Source organism: Heterodontus francisci, chromosome 1, assembly GCF_036365525.1.
Source record: "Heterodontus francisci isolate sHetFra1 chromosome 1, sHetFra1.hap1, whole genome shotgun sequence".
Taxonomy (NCBI): Eukaryota; Metazoa; Chordata; class Chondrichthyes; order Heterodontiformes; family Heterodontidae; genus Heterodontus; species Heterodontus francisci.
This window is the reverse complement of record NC_090371.1, coordinates 71,700,882-71,717,683: the sequence shown is the minus strand read 5'-3', so window position 1 is coordinate 71,717,683 and position 16,802 is coordinate 71,700,882. Positions and strand designations below refer to the sequence as shown.

The 16,802-nt window shown below is 43.4% G+C and overlaps 1 protein-coding gene across 24 annotated transcripts in view; it reads right to left on the bottom strand.

The window, feature by feature from the left end:
• celf4 (CUGBP, Elav-like family member 4) overlaps window positions 1-16,802 on the bottom strand; it is a 1,375,410-nt gene that overhangs the window by 635,385 nt on the left and 723,223 nt on the right. For 6 of the 24 annotated variants that reach the window (XM_068050672.1, XM_068051186.1, XM_068050329.1 and 3 more), the window contains exon 5: window positions 1,744-1,757. The exons of the other annotated variants lie outside the window; for them this stretch is intronic. In XM_068050672.1, the coding sequence (XP_067906773.1) occupies window positions 1,744-1,757 (14 nt within the window). The remainder of the gene's footprint in view (window positions 1-1,743; window positions 1,758-16,802) is intronic. 24 annotated transcript variants of the gene reach the window in all.

Here is a 16,802-nt window from a genome sequence, read left to right as displayed (position 1 = left end):
AGGACTTCTCCCACTTCCCCAACCACCTCCAGGACCCAACACGCCCCCTTACCCCCAAACGACCACCCTTGCCTCGCCAGGGCCTGATCAATTACCCTTGGTGAGGCAACCAAAACTCACCTGAAATCCTGGCTCCATGTCTTCATCTGCTGTCAGCTGGGCTGCAGTCCCCGCAGTAGCCACCACTCCCAGTGGTGCTGCTGGGCCTAAAAGCTACCAGCCCACTGATTGGCCAGCAGCTCAATGAGGCGGGACTTCCTCCCTCAAGCAGGTCCCACCTCGGAACAATTAAAGCATGGGGACCTGTAAAATGCAGGATGAGTCCCCAGGCTAGGCGGAAGTGGGTTCACCACTGACTTTTACGTCGGTGGCCAGCACCCGCCCGCCCAACATAAAATCTCGCCCTTGATTTCCAAATACTTGTCACATGCCCCCCAGCAAACCTGGCCCCCTTGTCTCTGACAAATCCTTTGTGGGACCTCTGTCATAGAAAGTTACATTGGTTACTCGAGGCTTTATGACAGTATTTATTTAGTTAAATCTGTCTGACTACACAATAAGAAATTATACCCTGTGGAACAAAATAGAACAAAGTACATTTTCATGAGGAAATATCGGAACTATAATTATGGTCATTATATGTATAACTGAAAGTCAATTACAGCACATTCAGTAACCATCAAGCATATGCAAGCTATACCATTGTTTAAACAATTACAAATTTACAAATAACAAGTGGTAATTTTCTGTTATTATCGACACTGCAATGTTGTAAATAGCAATGTGTGCTTACTTTCTTAATCAGATTCACAAGATGCACTTTTGGCACTTCTTTGATATGCAGTACCCATAAAACCTGATGCTTCCATTTGCAGGCTGGCTCTTCTCCATCTGTATGAGGTTTAATACTCGTCAGTCTGATTGACACTGAATTTAAATTCTGAACAATGTACTTTGTCCAGTTATTTTACTGGGAGATAAACATGAACTATTAACTACAGGCCTAAAGAGAGCTTTTCCCTTCTTCTTCGAACTAACAGTTTTCCAATAAATCTGATGAAGTGTTCTACTTGAAAAGTTAACCTTTCTTTCTCTTTCAATGTCAATTGGACTGCTCTGAATTTTCTCCATTCTCTGCTTTTATTCCAATATGATTTCCTCAATTTCTTGGAATATCTTGTGACATGCCTGCAGATCCAGGTTACCCGATTCCCCTCCCCACATGACATTACTGTCAATCACAACACATTCAGTTGATCTTGACAATCATGTAATATTTAACACTATTAATTATGTTAATAATTTATCTTTGAAAATCTGAACTATATTCAATTGCCATACAGATGAGGCAGTGAGAACATTTTTATTCCTAACTGGCCAAAAACTGCTTAAATCACAAGCTTCTCAATTCAATATGGGGGAAAAGGAGGTCGAATTAAATAAAATACAAGCAAACACTGAAAATAAGGTTTATAAAACATGTGCATTATCCTTATTAGCAATCTGCATGAGTTTAAACTGTGGCTGGTTGAGGGAAATGATAAAAAACAAAATCGATAACTCATTACATTTTTCTCCCCACTTTCTTTCCCCTCCTCCTCAAGGCATTATTTGTTTCCCAAGTATGGGTCCACAAGCAATAGACTGAGCATTACGGGCTGAATTTTGTTTTTGTGCCTCCGCTCTTCAGCCCAGCTGCTCATTATAATATGCAGAGTAGCCACCCCCCCACCGCCCAATCACGTGCTGGGGGTTGACTCGGCAACACAGTGAACAACATCACCTGTTTCTGCGCAGGCACTGGCACCATTTTTAAAGGGCTGCCAGGCCTGCGTTGACAGATCAAAGTTGACCCATTAACCATCCCGCTGCAACTGCAAAAAAAAATAAAGTTTGACCCACCCACACCACCCCCCCCTCAAATGCACCAGAAAAACCCAGATTATCCCTTTACCATCCCAAATGCACTTAGTACAGAGTTGACCTCTTACACTCCCCCAACTTCACTACAACTGCAGAGGTTCCTCCTTTCCCACCTCGTTGGCGCCAGCTTTCCCTGGATGGGAAAGTGAAGGCACTGGAGTGCTGCATGTCGCTCGGAAGATCCAGACCTGACAATAAGATCGCTCCGGCTCCATTTAAATGTATTTAAATAGCTGATTTGAATATTGAAATTCCGGGTCGAGCTTCCCCGCAGCCGGGAAGATCGGGCCTGGCATTCCCGCATTGGACTCCGTGGTAGGCCATTGCCGCTGCGATCTTCTGGCCTCCCCCCCACTACTGAAGCCCGATGTTGGGAGCTCAACGAAATCCAGCCTGATGTGTGGGCCTTATGTATGAGTATCAGCACATTGCTTGACCACAGGTGTATCATAGTGAAGGCCAATCCTATCCTCACCTAATGCCCATACTTGTGCACACACATGAGGAGGGTAATGACCACAGGTAGGAACTTTGGGTGAATTTTCTTTCTCTTCTTAACTTGAAGGCACTCAGGCCAAATCTAGTGTCACCTTCTGCTGCCACATCTGAGATCAATATCTCCACACATATTGGAGATTGAACCAACAGTTTTCATGGTCTGTATGATTTAGTTCCCTACTGGATAAACTTGTTAACCCACTGGGGACTAATTCTATTACTCTGTCCCCCACTTGCAGTGATCCTCTGATGTGATTTACAGCCCTAAGTTCAATGGCAGATTTGTAAAGCAAATGAGATAGGAATGCTGCCTTGCGGCACACTTAAATATACTGAAATACTGCAAGAGTCCTGGAGCCACCTCTGGCTGTATCCCCTTCCAGTTTTCCTGGCTATGAGAAGTCTGACTGTTTGCATCACTTCTGCAGAGAAGCAGAGCAACTTCTCACTCACAAGTCACTAGGGCTTTTCCCAGCCTTCACGTGAAGGTGCAGCACCTGGAAAGGAACATCACGCATCGAAACTTTCGAACAACTATGCATGTGCAAGTTCTTGCACCTGGAGGCAAGAGTGTTGCACAGCTGTATTTGCATAAAATACCACAAGTACCTCCATCGCACATACCAGTGCAGAGGCTATTGTCAACAAATGGGGAAAAAAAAACAATCTGAAGACTCGCACCTCAAGTTTTTAATCCTGATCGGTGTCAGCTGAAAATGGAAATTCCCAAAGAGGCTCGGAGTGGGAAAACACTACATTGATAATCAGCCTCACCTGTTCCCATGGATTCAATTTAATCTCAGTATATGGGAGCTGAATGTTCAATGACCCGTGGAGGTGGGAGGGACCCAAAAATGGGACAGAAATCTCATCAGGCCGGTTCCACGTCTTGTTCCTGCCTTTACAGGATTATACAGGAGCCAGGGTGACAGCAGGAATGGTTACCTTGCCAGCTGCAGAGGGGGACCAATTAATATCTGTTACAGATTATTTAAGAGCACACCGCTGATGCTGACTGGATTTTCAATCCATGCACAGGGTACCTGTCGCATCAGGAGGCCACCTGTGAAATAGCGGAGGCCTCCCAGCAGCAGGCCAGGTAGACATGGGAGCTAGCAGCTCCATTCAATGTGGAAGGTGCCACTCTAAAAATTGGCCACAACCGCAACATTGCCCATTAAGTGGGAGGCTTCCCCTCATGTCCGAATACCTTAACCCTTTTAGCCCTCTTATTTGGCCTTTATGTGGCCAGTGACTGGGAAATGAGGCACCCTCGCGTCTCCTGACAAACTTCAGCAGCTCCCACCCCTGACAGAGGGGCTTCTGATCTCTCAGTGCTGGACGGCCTGTTATTGGCCCTCCAAACCCGAGAATCCAATCACTGTCCTTAATTGGACAGGGCTCCCGGAAGCAGCCACTTAATTGGCTGCCTCCTCCAAAATCGGTGTATTCCCCACCTGCGATTCATCATGATGGTGGGATTGGGACCCAAGAATGAAAATCGTGCCCATGGATTCACCTTCCAGGAATTCAGTATGAATCCCTTGCAGCTGCTTGTGAATCTTGCACTTTCCCAAACTCCAGCTGCAGCTGTGGGAGCATTGAGCTTGAGGGGAAGGTGTGGTATTAAGGGGTGGGGGAGAGATTTACCATTTTCAATCTATTCGAAGCTAACATCCCGAACAATTAATATCCCTCACACAGTGAAGTAATCACCTATTTCTGACAGCCACATTACCGAATGCTAAAGGTGAGGTGGATTCGGCAGAGTAACTCCCAAGACTCCCAATATTTATTGACTAGTGATTCAAAAAAATGAGGAATAGAATTTGTTGACATCCAGAGGCCTGCAGTTCAGAAAGGATAAATCCTTCATATTCTTGCATTTTCTTTGCAAATTGCAGACTGTGCAAATATCTACATCACATACACTATCCATACAAATAATGGTCTTTGCTTATTTTTATGAATTTTGTGCTTAAGATAAAGGATGGCGTAGCTAGGGAATTGTAAACTTTCCCATTATAGGCATCCTGTGAGAACATCAAGTATTCACAGGTCAGTTAGATACAGAGAAAAACTCCCTCTGCCCCATCAATGTGTATCGGGCCCAATCGCAGTAAAAAGGACTTCCTTCTGTACCAGGATAACATTTTCCAGTTCACACACCAACAAACCTGATCCTCTCTGAGTGAGATCACCAGGTTGGTAACAATTAAGGGGCAGTTTTTCTGGGAATTGGTTTGAGATGTGACAGACTTATTTCACATAAGACCACTATGGATAGAGAATACTCTCATTCCATTAATGTGGAAGAGGTGAGAGGATTGAACTTTATAAAGCAGAACTACTAGGCAAATAAAGAAGAAGTTAGTAACTTTACACTAGGTTTACTATAGAGATCAATTCTCTTGTTGCCTTCTCTCCAAGTCCTTTTATCATTTCTGCAGGAATTTCCATCACATCCTATTATTTTTCCTGGCTTCAGTTCTTTTATAGCTCTAATTATTTCACAATCCAGAAGATCAGGTCCTAAATCATCCTGGGAAATGTTTTCTTTCTTTGGTTCTATTTCTGTTGGCTTGCCATCTTTGTCATACAGGTCTACTCAGTCCAGATCCCTCATGATTTGGAATACCTCTATAAAATATCTTCTCAACCTTCTCTTCAAGGAAAACAATCCCAACTTCTCCAATCTATCTATGTCACTGATGTTCCTCATCCCTGGAACCAATCTCGTGAATCTTTTCAGCACTTTCTCTCTAATGTTGTCACATCTTCCCTAAAGTGTGGTGCCCAGAACTGATCGCAATACTCCAGTTGAGGCCGAACCAGTGTTCTATACTGCATTAAATGTCATATACTTGGATTTTCAAAAGGCCTTCAATAAGATATGACATGGTAGACTCATAAGAAAGGTTAGGGCATGTGCAGTAGGGGGACAAATAGCTGAATGGATAGCAAATTAGCTAAAATATACAAAGCACAGAGTAGGGGTAAAGGGTAATTTTTCAGATTAGAAGAAGGAAGAATGCAGGTTTCCACAAGGATCAGTGCTGGGACAACTGTTATTCATAATTTACATGAATGATTTGGAATTATAGAAGAGTACAGCACAGAAGGAGGCCATTTGGCCCATTGAGTCTGCGCTGGCTCTTTTGAAGAGCAATCCTGACGTAGGAACAAGGAACTAGATATCAAAATTTGCAGATGACTCCAAACTGTATGTGTATAGCTGAGGAAAAAGGCAACATTATACAAGGAGACATTAAAAAACTTGCAAAACTTACAGTGGGAGAAGAGTAGGTCAAAGACCAGTATTTTAAATTTAAATAAGGGCAATTATGAGGGCATGAATGCAGAGCTAGCTAAAGTGAACTGGAAAATCAGGTTAAGGGTTAGGTCAATAGAGATGCAGTGGCAGACATTTAAGGGGATATTTCAAAATACACAGGATATATACATTTCAACGAGAAAGAAAAAATCCAATGGTGGGACCCGCTTTCCGTGGTTAACTAAAACAGTTAAAGATAGTATCAAACTTAAAGAAAAAGCCTATAATTGTACAAAGATGGGAGGCAGGTCAGAAGATTGGACAGAATATAAAAAACAGCAAAGAATGACTAAAAGATTGATAAGGAAGATAAAATTAGAGTACGAGAAAAAGCTAGCTAGAAATATAAAGACAGATAGTAAGAATTTCTATAGATATTTAAAAAAGAAGAGTTAATGAAGTGCGCATTGGTCCAAAAGAAAGTGAGTCTGGGGAATTAATAAAGGATAATAAGGAGTTTGCAGATGAATTGAACAGATATTTTGCAAGGGTCTTCACTATTGAGGATACAAGTAACATCCCAGTATTAGCTGTAAGTCAGGAAATGGAAGGGAGGGAGAACTCAAGAAAATTACAATCACCAGGGAAGTGATACTGAACAAATTGTTGGAACTGTGGGCTGACACCCTGAGTCCAGATGGACTTCATCCCAGGATGTTAAAAGAAGTGGCTAGTGAGATAGTTGATGCATTAGTTTTAATTTTCCAAATTTCCCTAGAGTCGGGGAAGGTTCCGTCAGATTGGAAAATAGCGAATGTAAATCATTTATTCAAAAAGGGAGGGAGACAGAAAACAGGAAACTACAGACCAGTTAGCTTAAAATCTGTCTTAGGGAAAATGTTAGAAGTTATTATTAAAGACGTTATAGCAGGGCATTTAGAAAAATTCAAGGCAATCAGGCAGAGTCAACATGGTTTTGTGAAAGGGAAATCATGTTTAACCAATTTATTGGAGTTACATGTGCTGTGGATAGAGGGGAACCAGTGGATGTATTGTACTTAAATTTCCAGAAGGCATGTGAATAGGTGCCGCATCAAAGGTTATTGCAGAAAATATCAGCTCATCGTGTACGGGGTAACATATTGGCACGGATAGAAGATTGGCTAGCTAACAGGAAACAGAGAGTAGACATAAATGGTTCATTTTCTGGTTGGCAAGATGTAACGAGTGGTGTGCCACAGGGATCTATGCTGGGGCCTCAACTTTTTACAATTTATATAAATGACTTAGATAAAACAATCGAAGGTTTGGTTGCTAAATTTGCTGATGACACAAAGATAGGTGGGAGGACATAAGGGGGCTACAACGGGATATAGATAGATTAAGTGATTGGGCAAAGACCTGGCAAATGGAGTATAATGTAGGAAAGTGTGAAATTGTCCACTTTGGCAGGAAGAATAAAAAAGAAGCATATTATCTAAATGGTGAGAGATTGCAGAGCTCTGAAATGCAGAGGGATCTGGGTGTCCTCGTGCATGAATCACAAAAGGTTAGTATGCTGGTACAGCAGGTAATTAGGAAAGCTAATAGAATGTTATCGTTTATCGCGAGTGGAATTGAATACAAAGGTAGGGAGGTTATGCTTTAGCTACACAGGGCATTGGTGAGACCACATCTGGAATACTGTGTACAGTACTGGTCTCCTTATTTAAGGAAGTATATAAGTGCGTTGGAGGCAGTACAGAGAAGGTTTACTAGACTAATACCTGGAATGAGCGGGCTGCCATACGAGGAAAGATTGGACAGGCTAGGCTTGTATCTTCTAGAATTTAGAAGAGTAAGAGGCGACTTGATTGAAACATATAAGATCCTGAGGGGTCTTGACAGGGTGGATGTGGAAAGGATGTTTCCTTTTGTGGGAGAATCTTGAACTAGGGGTAACTGTTTAAAAATAAGGGGTCGCCCATTTAAGACAGAGATGAGGGGAAATTTTTTCTCTCAGAGGTTCGTGAGTCTTTGAAATTTTTTAAGGCAGAGGTAGATAGATTCTTGATAAGCAAGGGAGTGAAAGGTTATCGGGGGTAGGTGGGAATGTGGAGTAATCAGTTCAGCCATGAACTTAGTAAATGGCGGAGCAGGCTAGAGGGGCCGAGTGGCCTACTCCTGCTTCTAATTCATATGTTTGTATGTTCGCATGTAAACTGGACAGCTAAGTAGCAAATTAACTTTGACATAGATAAATGTAAAGTGATGCTCTTTGGTAGGAAAATTGAAAACATCACCTGCACCTTAGAAAATAAGAAACAGAATGGGGTAGAACAGCAAAAAGATCCAGGGATATAGGTGAACAAATCATTAAAAACAGCATCACAGGTCAGCAAAACAATTAAGAATGCTGAAAAAAAGCACCAGGATTTATTTTCAGGGGTATAGAATTCAAAAGTAGTGATGGTATGTTAAACGTGTATAGGCCTCGGGTCAGGCTGCACTTGGAGCACTGTGGATAGTTCTGGTTTTAATACTACAAAAAAGACATAGAAAGACTGGAGAAAGTGCAAAAAAAAAATCTACAAGGATGGCACCTGAACTGGGAGACTACCGTTATTGGGAAAGATTAAACGGGTTGGAGTCATTTCTTTAGAAAAGATAAGACTTAGAGGCGACTTGATGAAGGTCTTTTACAATTATGAGTGGGACGGGATAGATATGGAAAGAAGGTTTCTGTTTGTGGCAGAAACCAAAACTAGGGACCATAAATGCAAGATAGTTACTAATAAAGCCAATAGGAAAAGAAGTAGAAATTTCTTTATTCAGAGAGTGACTGGAATGTGGAACTCGCTACCACAAGAAGTGGTTGAGGCAAATAGCTTCGATGCTTTTAAAGGGAGTATGAGTGAAAAGGGAATGCAAAGATATGCTGAAAGGCTGAGATGAGGTAGATGGAATGGGAGGAGGCTCATGTGGAGTTTAAACACCAGCACAGAATAGTTGGGCCGAATGGCCTATTTCTATGCTGTATATTCAATGTAATTTGATGTAATATATCCTCAACATATTAACAGTGCTAGTCTACTTCCAGTACAGAGATACAAAATCACGACTATTGTGATAAGGGGGCAATCCATGATTCCTATTATATGATGTGGAGTACAAGAAGAATTTCTCACGTTCACTTCATGCCCCTGCAAAAATAACTAATGGTATTCAGGCAGTATTTATGGAGAACTTTCCCATAGGAGTTTAAAACGGGTGTGGTTGGCTATATACAGCCTGTGAAAAGGAAAGAGTTTAATATACTTAAGGGGCTTACTTCTGAGATTTGATGCTTTTATTGTGTGGCACAGTTGATGTAGCATGTACATATATCTGTGTAGTTATACAAGCAATTTAACACTAAATTTATACTGATATTTTCATAAATTCTGCATTAAACTGGCAGCAAAATAGTACAATAAACTGCTTTTTGAAAAATCAGCAAGACTACAAGCGTCTCTGCTCAGATCCTGAAGAAGTGCCGAAGTGACCCTGTGCTTCCATTATATCAGCCCCAAAATAAAGCATAACGTCAACACAGCCTCCCAGAACCCAGACATCATAACACAATTAATCAACATACTTCTGATAGTGTAAATCTGCAGATCAGGATATGCGTGCCACTAAGTGCCTTCAGGTGTGTTACGACCTGTGAAGAGATAGTTAACTTTAAAACAAGAGATATGAACTCCCCAGACTGATTTTTTAAAAATTTCTTCCTGGCACGTGGGCTTCATTGGCTAGACCAGCATTTCTTGCCTATCCCGAGTTGCCCTTGAGAAGGATTAAAGAATTACACAAGATTTCACATTTTAAGACCATTATGATAACAACTAAACTAAAAATCAACATTGACTAAGCAGTACTTAGTAGGTAGCTAATACACCAAGTTACAGAGAAAGGAATTTCCCATTAACTTATTAACGCACTCCAAAACCCCCATGCCACATTTATATGTTACACAGTGTTCTCATTAAAAGTCCCAAACTCCACCCAGTTGCAACAGGTTGGATATCCCAATGTCCTTCTCAAAGCCAACATCCTCTCCGCTCGCATCTTTTGAGCACATCCGACTGGACTTATGTTAATAAGGCAATCTCTGGTGACCCTGTTGGTCTTTTCTCCTCCACAAACTTCAACGTTCGAATTGGGTACAAATCTTAGCAGCCTTTTGCTGTATCAGTGATCTGAGAGCATCTGCTCTCTCTCTCTCTCTCTCTCCCCCTCCCTTTTGGCTGCACAGCTCTGCTAGCTGTTCTTCCTTTCTTCCTTTCAGCTTGTCTCCAAACCTAGGAAAGCCTGTTGAATTTACCCAGATCTACAGTCAATAGTCGTTTGCCTTTTCACACTTATCAGAGACCTTAAGCAAAACCAAAGCAAAACCACCTGGGCCTTCCTTTGTTTCCAGGTGTTAACAATTGCAACTGGAATTTGATCCCAGAGCCCCTAGCTCCCTGTTTACAATCTGTGAATCTGGGAGAGCAAAACCCATTGTCCTTTAGGTGTTACAACCTTGCACCCTGCTTTCAAAAAGGTTTTTAAATTGGGTTCCTTGTTGTCATGGTAACCAAGATTCCTGCCTTGTCTCAGTGCAGAATTGGAGGGACGTCACAAGTCTCCTCTGAATGTCCATTTTACACTGCATTAAAGATCACAGCTTTGAAAACATAACTATACAACAAAGTCCAGCGTTCATAACAGTTGTGTGATGGAGACCACATGCTCTGTGTGCACCAGCTCCACCCGCACTTTGGAGGAAAACAGACTGAGTGTTAGTTCCCTGGGCAGGACTAACCCTGCAGGTGCCAATGCAATGTGCCTCACCTGATTGTTGCTCCATCTTATATGGAACACAATGGAATACATTGAACCAAAGTAGCCATAAGGAAGGGGAAGATAGAACCAAAAATCTACATTTTAAAAATTTGTTCATGGGATGTGGGCATCGCTGGCAAGACCAGCATTTATTGCCCAGTCCTAATTGCCCTTGAGAAGGTGGTGGTGAAATGCCTTCTTTTTTAAATTCTTTCATGGGTTGTAGGCATCACTGGCAAGGTCAACATTTGTTGCTCATCCCTAATTGCCCTTGACAACTGAATGACTTGCTAGGCAATTTCAGAGGGCAGTTAAGAGTCAATCACATTGGTGTGGGTGTGGAGTCACATGTAGGCCAGACCAGGTAAGGATGGCAGATTTCCTTCCCGAAAGGCTATTGGTGAACCAGATGGGTTTTTAATGACAATTGATGATATTTCCATGGCACCATTACTGGGACTAACTTTTAATTCCATTTTTTATTAATTAATTGAATTTAAATTCCACCAGCTGCCATGGTGGGAATTGAACCCATGTCCTCAGGGCATTTGCCTAGCCTCCGGATTAGTTGTCCAGCAACACTATCACTACACCCACAGTGCTGTTAGGGAGGGAGCTCCAGGATTTTGACCCAGCGACAGTGAAGGAACAGTGATATATTTCCAGGTCAGAATGGTGTGTGACTTGAAGGGTAGCTTGCAGGTGGTGGTGTTGTTCTTCTAGGTAGTGGACATCACGGATCTGGAAGGTGCAGTTGGAGGAGGCTTGGTGAGTTGCCGCAGTACATCTTGTCGGATGGTACACATGGCTGTCACCGTACACCGGTGGTGGTGAGAGTGAATGTTGAAGGTGCCAACCAAATGGCTGCTTTGTCCTGGATTGCGTCGCACTTCTTGAGTGTTGTTGGAGCTGCACCCTTCCAGGCAAGTGTAGAGTATTCCATCACACTCCTGACTTGTGCCTTGTAGATGGTGGACAGGCTTTGGGGACTCAGGAGGTGGATTACTTGCTGCAGAATATCCAGGGGCAAAAATTTGTTAATGTAGCACTGCTTCAAGCGGCGTCACACAGCCATCATTGATTACCCAGGTGCAGGTAATGCTACCGTCTGGTACCTGCACAACTTGCACAACATTCTTCAGTGATATTAATGGTGAATGCCAGGTGGCCTGCGCAGGCAGTGGCTCACGGTGCTGACTGCCCCCAGGGAATTGGCATAAGTCTGTGTTGCGCCTCTTGAAGCGGCAGTACTCAAAGAAATTTTTCCCGTTCAGTCTTTGACCTGCTCTTGTGGCCACAGTTTTTATCTGGCTGATGCAGTTAAGTTTCTGGATGATGGTGACCTCCAGGATGTTGATAGTGGGGGATTCAGTTATGGAAATGTTGTTGAATGTCAAGGGGGGAATGGTTAGATTCTCTCTTGTTGAAGATGGTCATTGCCTGTCATTTATGTGGTGCAAATGTTACCCGCCACATATTAGCCCAAGCCTGAATCTTGGTCATGCTGCATATGGACATGGACTAATTCATTACTGAGGAGTAGCAAATGGTACTGAACACTGCACAATCATCAGCGAACATCCCCACTGAGGTGAGGTGATCGAATTGAAATGTGTAAAATTCTTAAGGGGCTTGACAGAGTAGGTACTGTGAAAATGTTTCCTCAGACTGGGGAATCTAGAACATGGGGTCACAATCTCAGAGTAAGGGGTCGGTCATTTAGGATTAAGATGAAGAGAAATTTCTTTACTGAAAGGGTTGTGAATCTTTGACATTCTCTACTCCAGAGAGATGTGGCTACTCAGTCGTTCAGTATATTTAAGACAGAGGTTGATAGACTGGTACGAAAGGAATTAAAGGATATAGGGATAATGGAGAAGGTGGAGTTGAGGTTGAAAATTACCTTAATCTTGTTGAATGGTGGAGCAGGCTCGAAGGCCGAAATGACCTACTCCAGCCCCTATTTCTTATTTTGCTGATGAGTGAGAGTAGGCTGATGGGACAGTGATTAGCTGGATTGGATTTGTCCTGCTTTTTGTGGACAGGAAACGTCTGGGCAATTTTCCAATTTGACGGGGAGATGCCAGTGTTGTAGTTGTGCTGGAAACTTGGCTAGAGGCAACATTAGTTCTGGAGCACAAGTCTTCAGTACTACAGTCAGCTTGATTGGAATTGAAAGCTAGTCAGTAATGGTGACCATGAAGCTATCATCGATTGTCGTATAAACCCATCTGGTTCACTAATGGCCTTTAGGGAAGGATATCTACCGTCCTTACCTGGTCTGGCTTTCATGTGACTCCAAACCCACAGCAATGTGATTGACTCTTAACTGTCGTCTGAAATGGCCCCGCAAGCCATTCAGTTATACAAAACTGCTACAAAAACATTTAAAAGGAATAAAACTGGATGAAACATCCAGCAACGACCAGAAACAACACTAGAAACACAAACACTGGAAACAACAACAGCAAACCCAGCCCTGTTGACCCTGCAAAGTCCTCCTTACCAACATCTGGGGGCTTGTGCCAAAATTGGGAGAGCTGTCTCACAGACTAGTCGAGCAACAGCCTGACATAGTCATACTCACAGAATCATACCTTACAGCCAATGTCCCAGACACTGCCATCACCATTCCTGGGTATGTCTTGTCCCACCAGCAGGACAGACTCACCAGGGATGGCGGCACAGTGGTATACAGGGTGTTGCCCTGGGAGTCCCCAACATTGACTCTGGACTCCATGAAGTCTCATGGCATCAGGTCAAACATGGGCACAGAAACCTCCTGCTAATTACCCCCAACTGTCGTCCCTCAGCTTATCAATCAGTACTCTTCCATGTTGAATACAACTTGGAAGAAGCACTGAGGGTGGCAAAGGCACAGAATGTACTCTGGGTGGGGGATTTCAATATCCATCACCAAGAGTGGCTCAGTAGCACCACTATTGACCGAATGGGCTGAGTCCTGAAACATAGCTAGACTGGGTCTGTGGCAGGTGGTGAGGAACCAACAAGAGGGAAAAACCTACCAGACCCAGTCCTCACCAATCTACAAGTTGCATTAGTCCATGACAGTATTGTTAGGAATGACCATCGCACAATCCTTGTGAAAACAAAGTCCCATCTTCACACTGAGGATACCCTCCATAGCAATGCAAAACTGGGCATCCATGAGGCTATGTGGGCTATCAGCAACAGAATTGTACTTAAACACAATCTGTAACCTCATGGCCCGGTATATCCCCCACTCTACCATTACCATCAAGCCAGGGGATCAACCCTGGTTCAATGAAGAGTGCAGGAGGGCATTGCCAGGAGAAGTACCAGGCATACCTAAAATTGAGGTGTCAGCCTGGTGAAGCTATAACACAGGACTACCGGCATGCCAAACAGCGGAAGCAGCATGCAATAGACAGGGCTAAGCAATTCCACAACCAACGGATCAGATCAAAGCTCCGCAGTCCTGCCACATCATCGTGAATGGTGGTGGACAATTAAACAACTAACAGGAGCAGGAGGCTCCACAAATATTCCCATCCTCAATGATGGGGGAGCCAGCACATCAGTGCAACAGAAAAGGCTGAAGCATTCTCAACCATCTTCAGCCAGAAGTGCAAAGTGGATGATCCAACTTGGCCTCCTCCTCCAGTCTTCAGCCAATCCAATTCATTACATGTGATATCAAGAAATGGCTGAAGGCAAAGGCTATGGGTCCTGACAACCTACCGGCAATAATACTGAAGACTTGTGCTGCAGAACTAGTCACACACCTAGCCAAGCTGCCAGCTACAACACTGGCATTTACCCAGCAATGTGGAAAATTGCCCACAAGAAGTGTTCGAAAAAGCAGGACAAATGGAATTCGACTAATTACTGCCCCATCAGTCTACTCTCAATCATAAGCAAAGTGATGGAAGGTATCATCGAAAGTGCTAACAAGTGCCACTTAAACAGCAATAACCTGCTCACTGATGCTCAGTTCGGTTTCCACCAGGGCTCTTGGCTCCTGAGCTCATGATAGGCTTGGTCCAAACATGGACAAAACAACTGAACTCAAGAGGTGAGGTGTGATTGATTGCCCTGGATATCAAGGCAGGATTTGACTGAGTATGGCATCAAGGAGCCCTAGCCAAACTGAAGTCAATGGGAATCAGGGGAAAAACTCTCCGCTGGTTGGAGTCACACCTAGCACAAAGGAAGATGGTTGTAGTTGTTAAAGGCCAATCATCTCAGCCCCAGGACATTGCTCCAGGAGTTCCTTAGGATATTGTCCTACACCCAACCATCTTCAGTGGTTCATCAATGACCTTCTTTCCATCATAAGGTCAGAAGTGGGAATGTTCACTGATGATTGTACGATGTTCAGTATCATTTGCAACTCCTTAGATACTAAAGCAGTCTGTGTCCGTATGCAGCAAGACCTGGACAACATTCAGGTTTGGCTGATAAGTGGCAAGTAACATTTGCACCACACAAGTGCCAGGCAATGATGATCTCCAATAAGAGAGAATCTAACCATCTCCCTTGACATTCAACGGTATTACCATCTGTGATGAAAACCACATCTGCCAAGAATGAGGTGTATTAATTTTGCCATATGGAAAATTAATTTTGAACTCTTACTGGACTGAAAACATGACTGCACCTGCATTCTAAAAAGACAGTGGCTGGAAACATTTGCATTCTAAAAGACAGTTGCCTGGAGAAGACAATGGAACTGCTCTCTGCTTCAATTAACCAAATGGATTTTGATCAAAAAGACATTGAACTTGTGAAAGTCAGCATTCTAGCCCCCTAATGAGGATGTCTACTAAGATTGAAAAAATCCACAAAACCTCGCCGGGCAGGTCATTCCAAAAAAGGAGCTAATAACATGACTGGCCTGCTGGTCCAGGTTTGATTTGAATTGTGTTCTCACAAATTGAAGAAACAGACTGCAACTGCACTTGAAGAGTACGCATTTCTCCCTGTCTCTCTCTCTCTCTTGTGAAAAGCAGAGACTGCAACTGGATTTCAAGAAGACAGCATCTCCCTGTCTCTCTCTCTCCCTCTCACGCAAAGACAGGGACCTATGGAAGAAACTAAGCCTCAAGACAGAAAACCATTGAAACAAGTTTGAAAGTGTGCACTGGGCCCCAATGAAACAGCAAGATTTAATTGCAATCAAAGACTTTACATCAAACTCAAAAGACAATAAATGAACTCCAGCTACTGCTTCAAACCTTCCCCCTTGACTCTTTCTCCTTTTCTGTCTATCTGTGTGTGTCTTTATCGCGTATGCATGTTAGTGTGGTCGCATTGCGTATTTTTAGTAATTTTAACCAAATTTGAGTTTTAAGGTTAATAAACTTACACCTTTCTTGTTTAAATCTAAGAAAACCTGTCTGGTTGATCTCTTTGCCATTACAATTGGAGAGCAGTGAACAAGGATTCATTGAGGGGAAGCTAAAAACATCATTATTAAAAATTAAACCTGTTACAGCCAAACCAGGAAAAGGCTGAGAGGGAACCCCTGGACCCCTTTCTCATCTGGTCATAACACCATCACTGAATCCACCACTATCAACATCCTGCGGTTATCATTGACCAGAAACTGAACTGGAGCAGCCACATAAATACCGTGGCCACATGAACAGGTCAGAGGCTGGGAATTCTGCGGCGAGGATTCCACCTTCTTACTCCCCATAGCCTGTCCACCATCTACAAGGCACAAGTCAGGAGTGTGATGGAATGAGTGCAGCTCCAACAACACTCAAGAAGCTCGACACCAGGCCAGGACAAAGCAGCCCGCTTAATCGGCACCCTATCCATCACCTTAAATATTCATTCCCTCCACCATCAACGCACAGTGGCAGCAGATACAAGATACACTGTAGCAACTCATCATGCCTCCTTCGACAGCACCATCCAAACCCGCAACCTCTTCCACATGGAAGGACAAGGATAGCAGATGCATGGGAACACCACCACCTGCAAGTTCCCCTCCAAGTCACACACATCCTGACTTGGAAATATATCACCATTCCTTCACTGTCCGTGGATCAAAATCCTGGAACTCCCTCCCTAACAGTGCTGTGGGTGTACCCGCGCCAGATGGACTGCAGCGGTTCCAGAAGACAGCTCACCACCACCTTCTCAATGGCAATTAGGGATGGGCAACAAATGCTGGCCTGATCAGTGATGCCCACATCCCATGAAAGAATTTTAAAACGTAAGTTGTTGGGGCCTACTATAGCCTTTGCTGCATCCAATATGTTCAGCT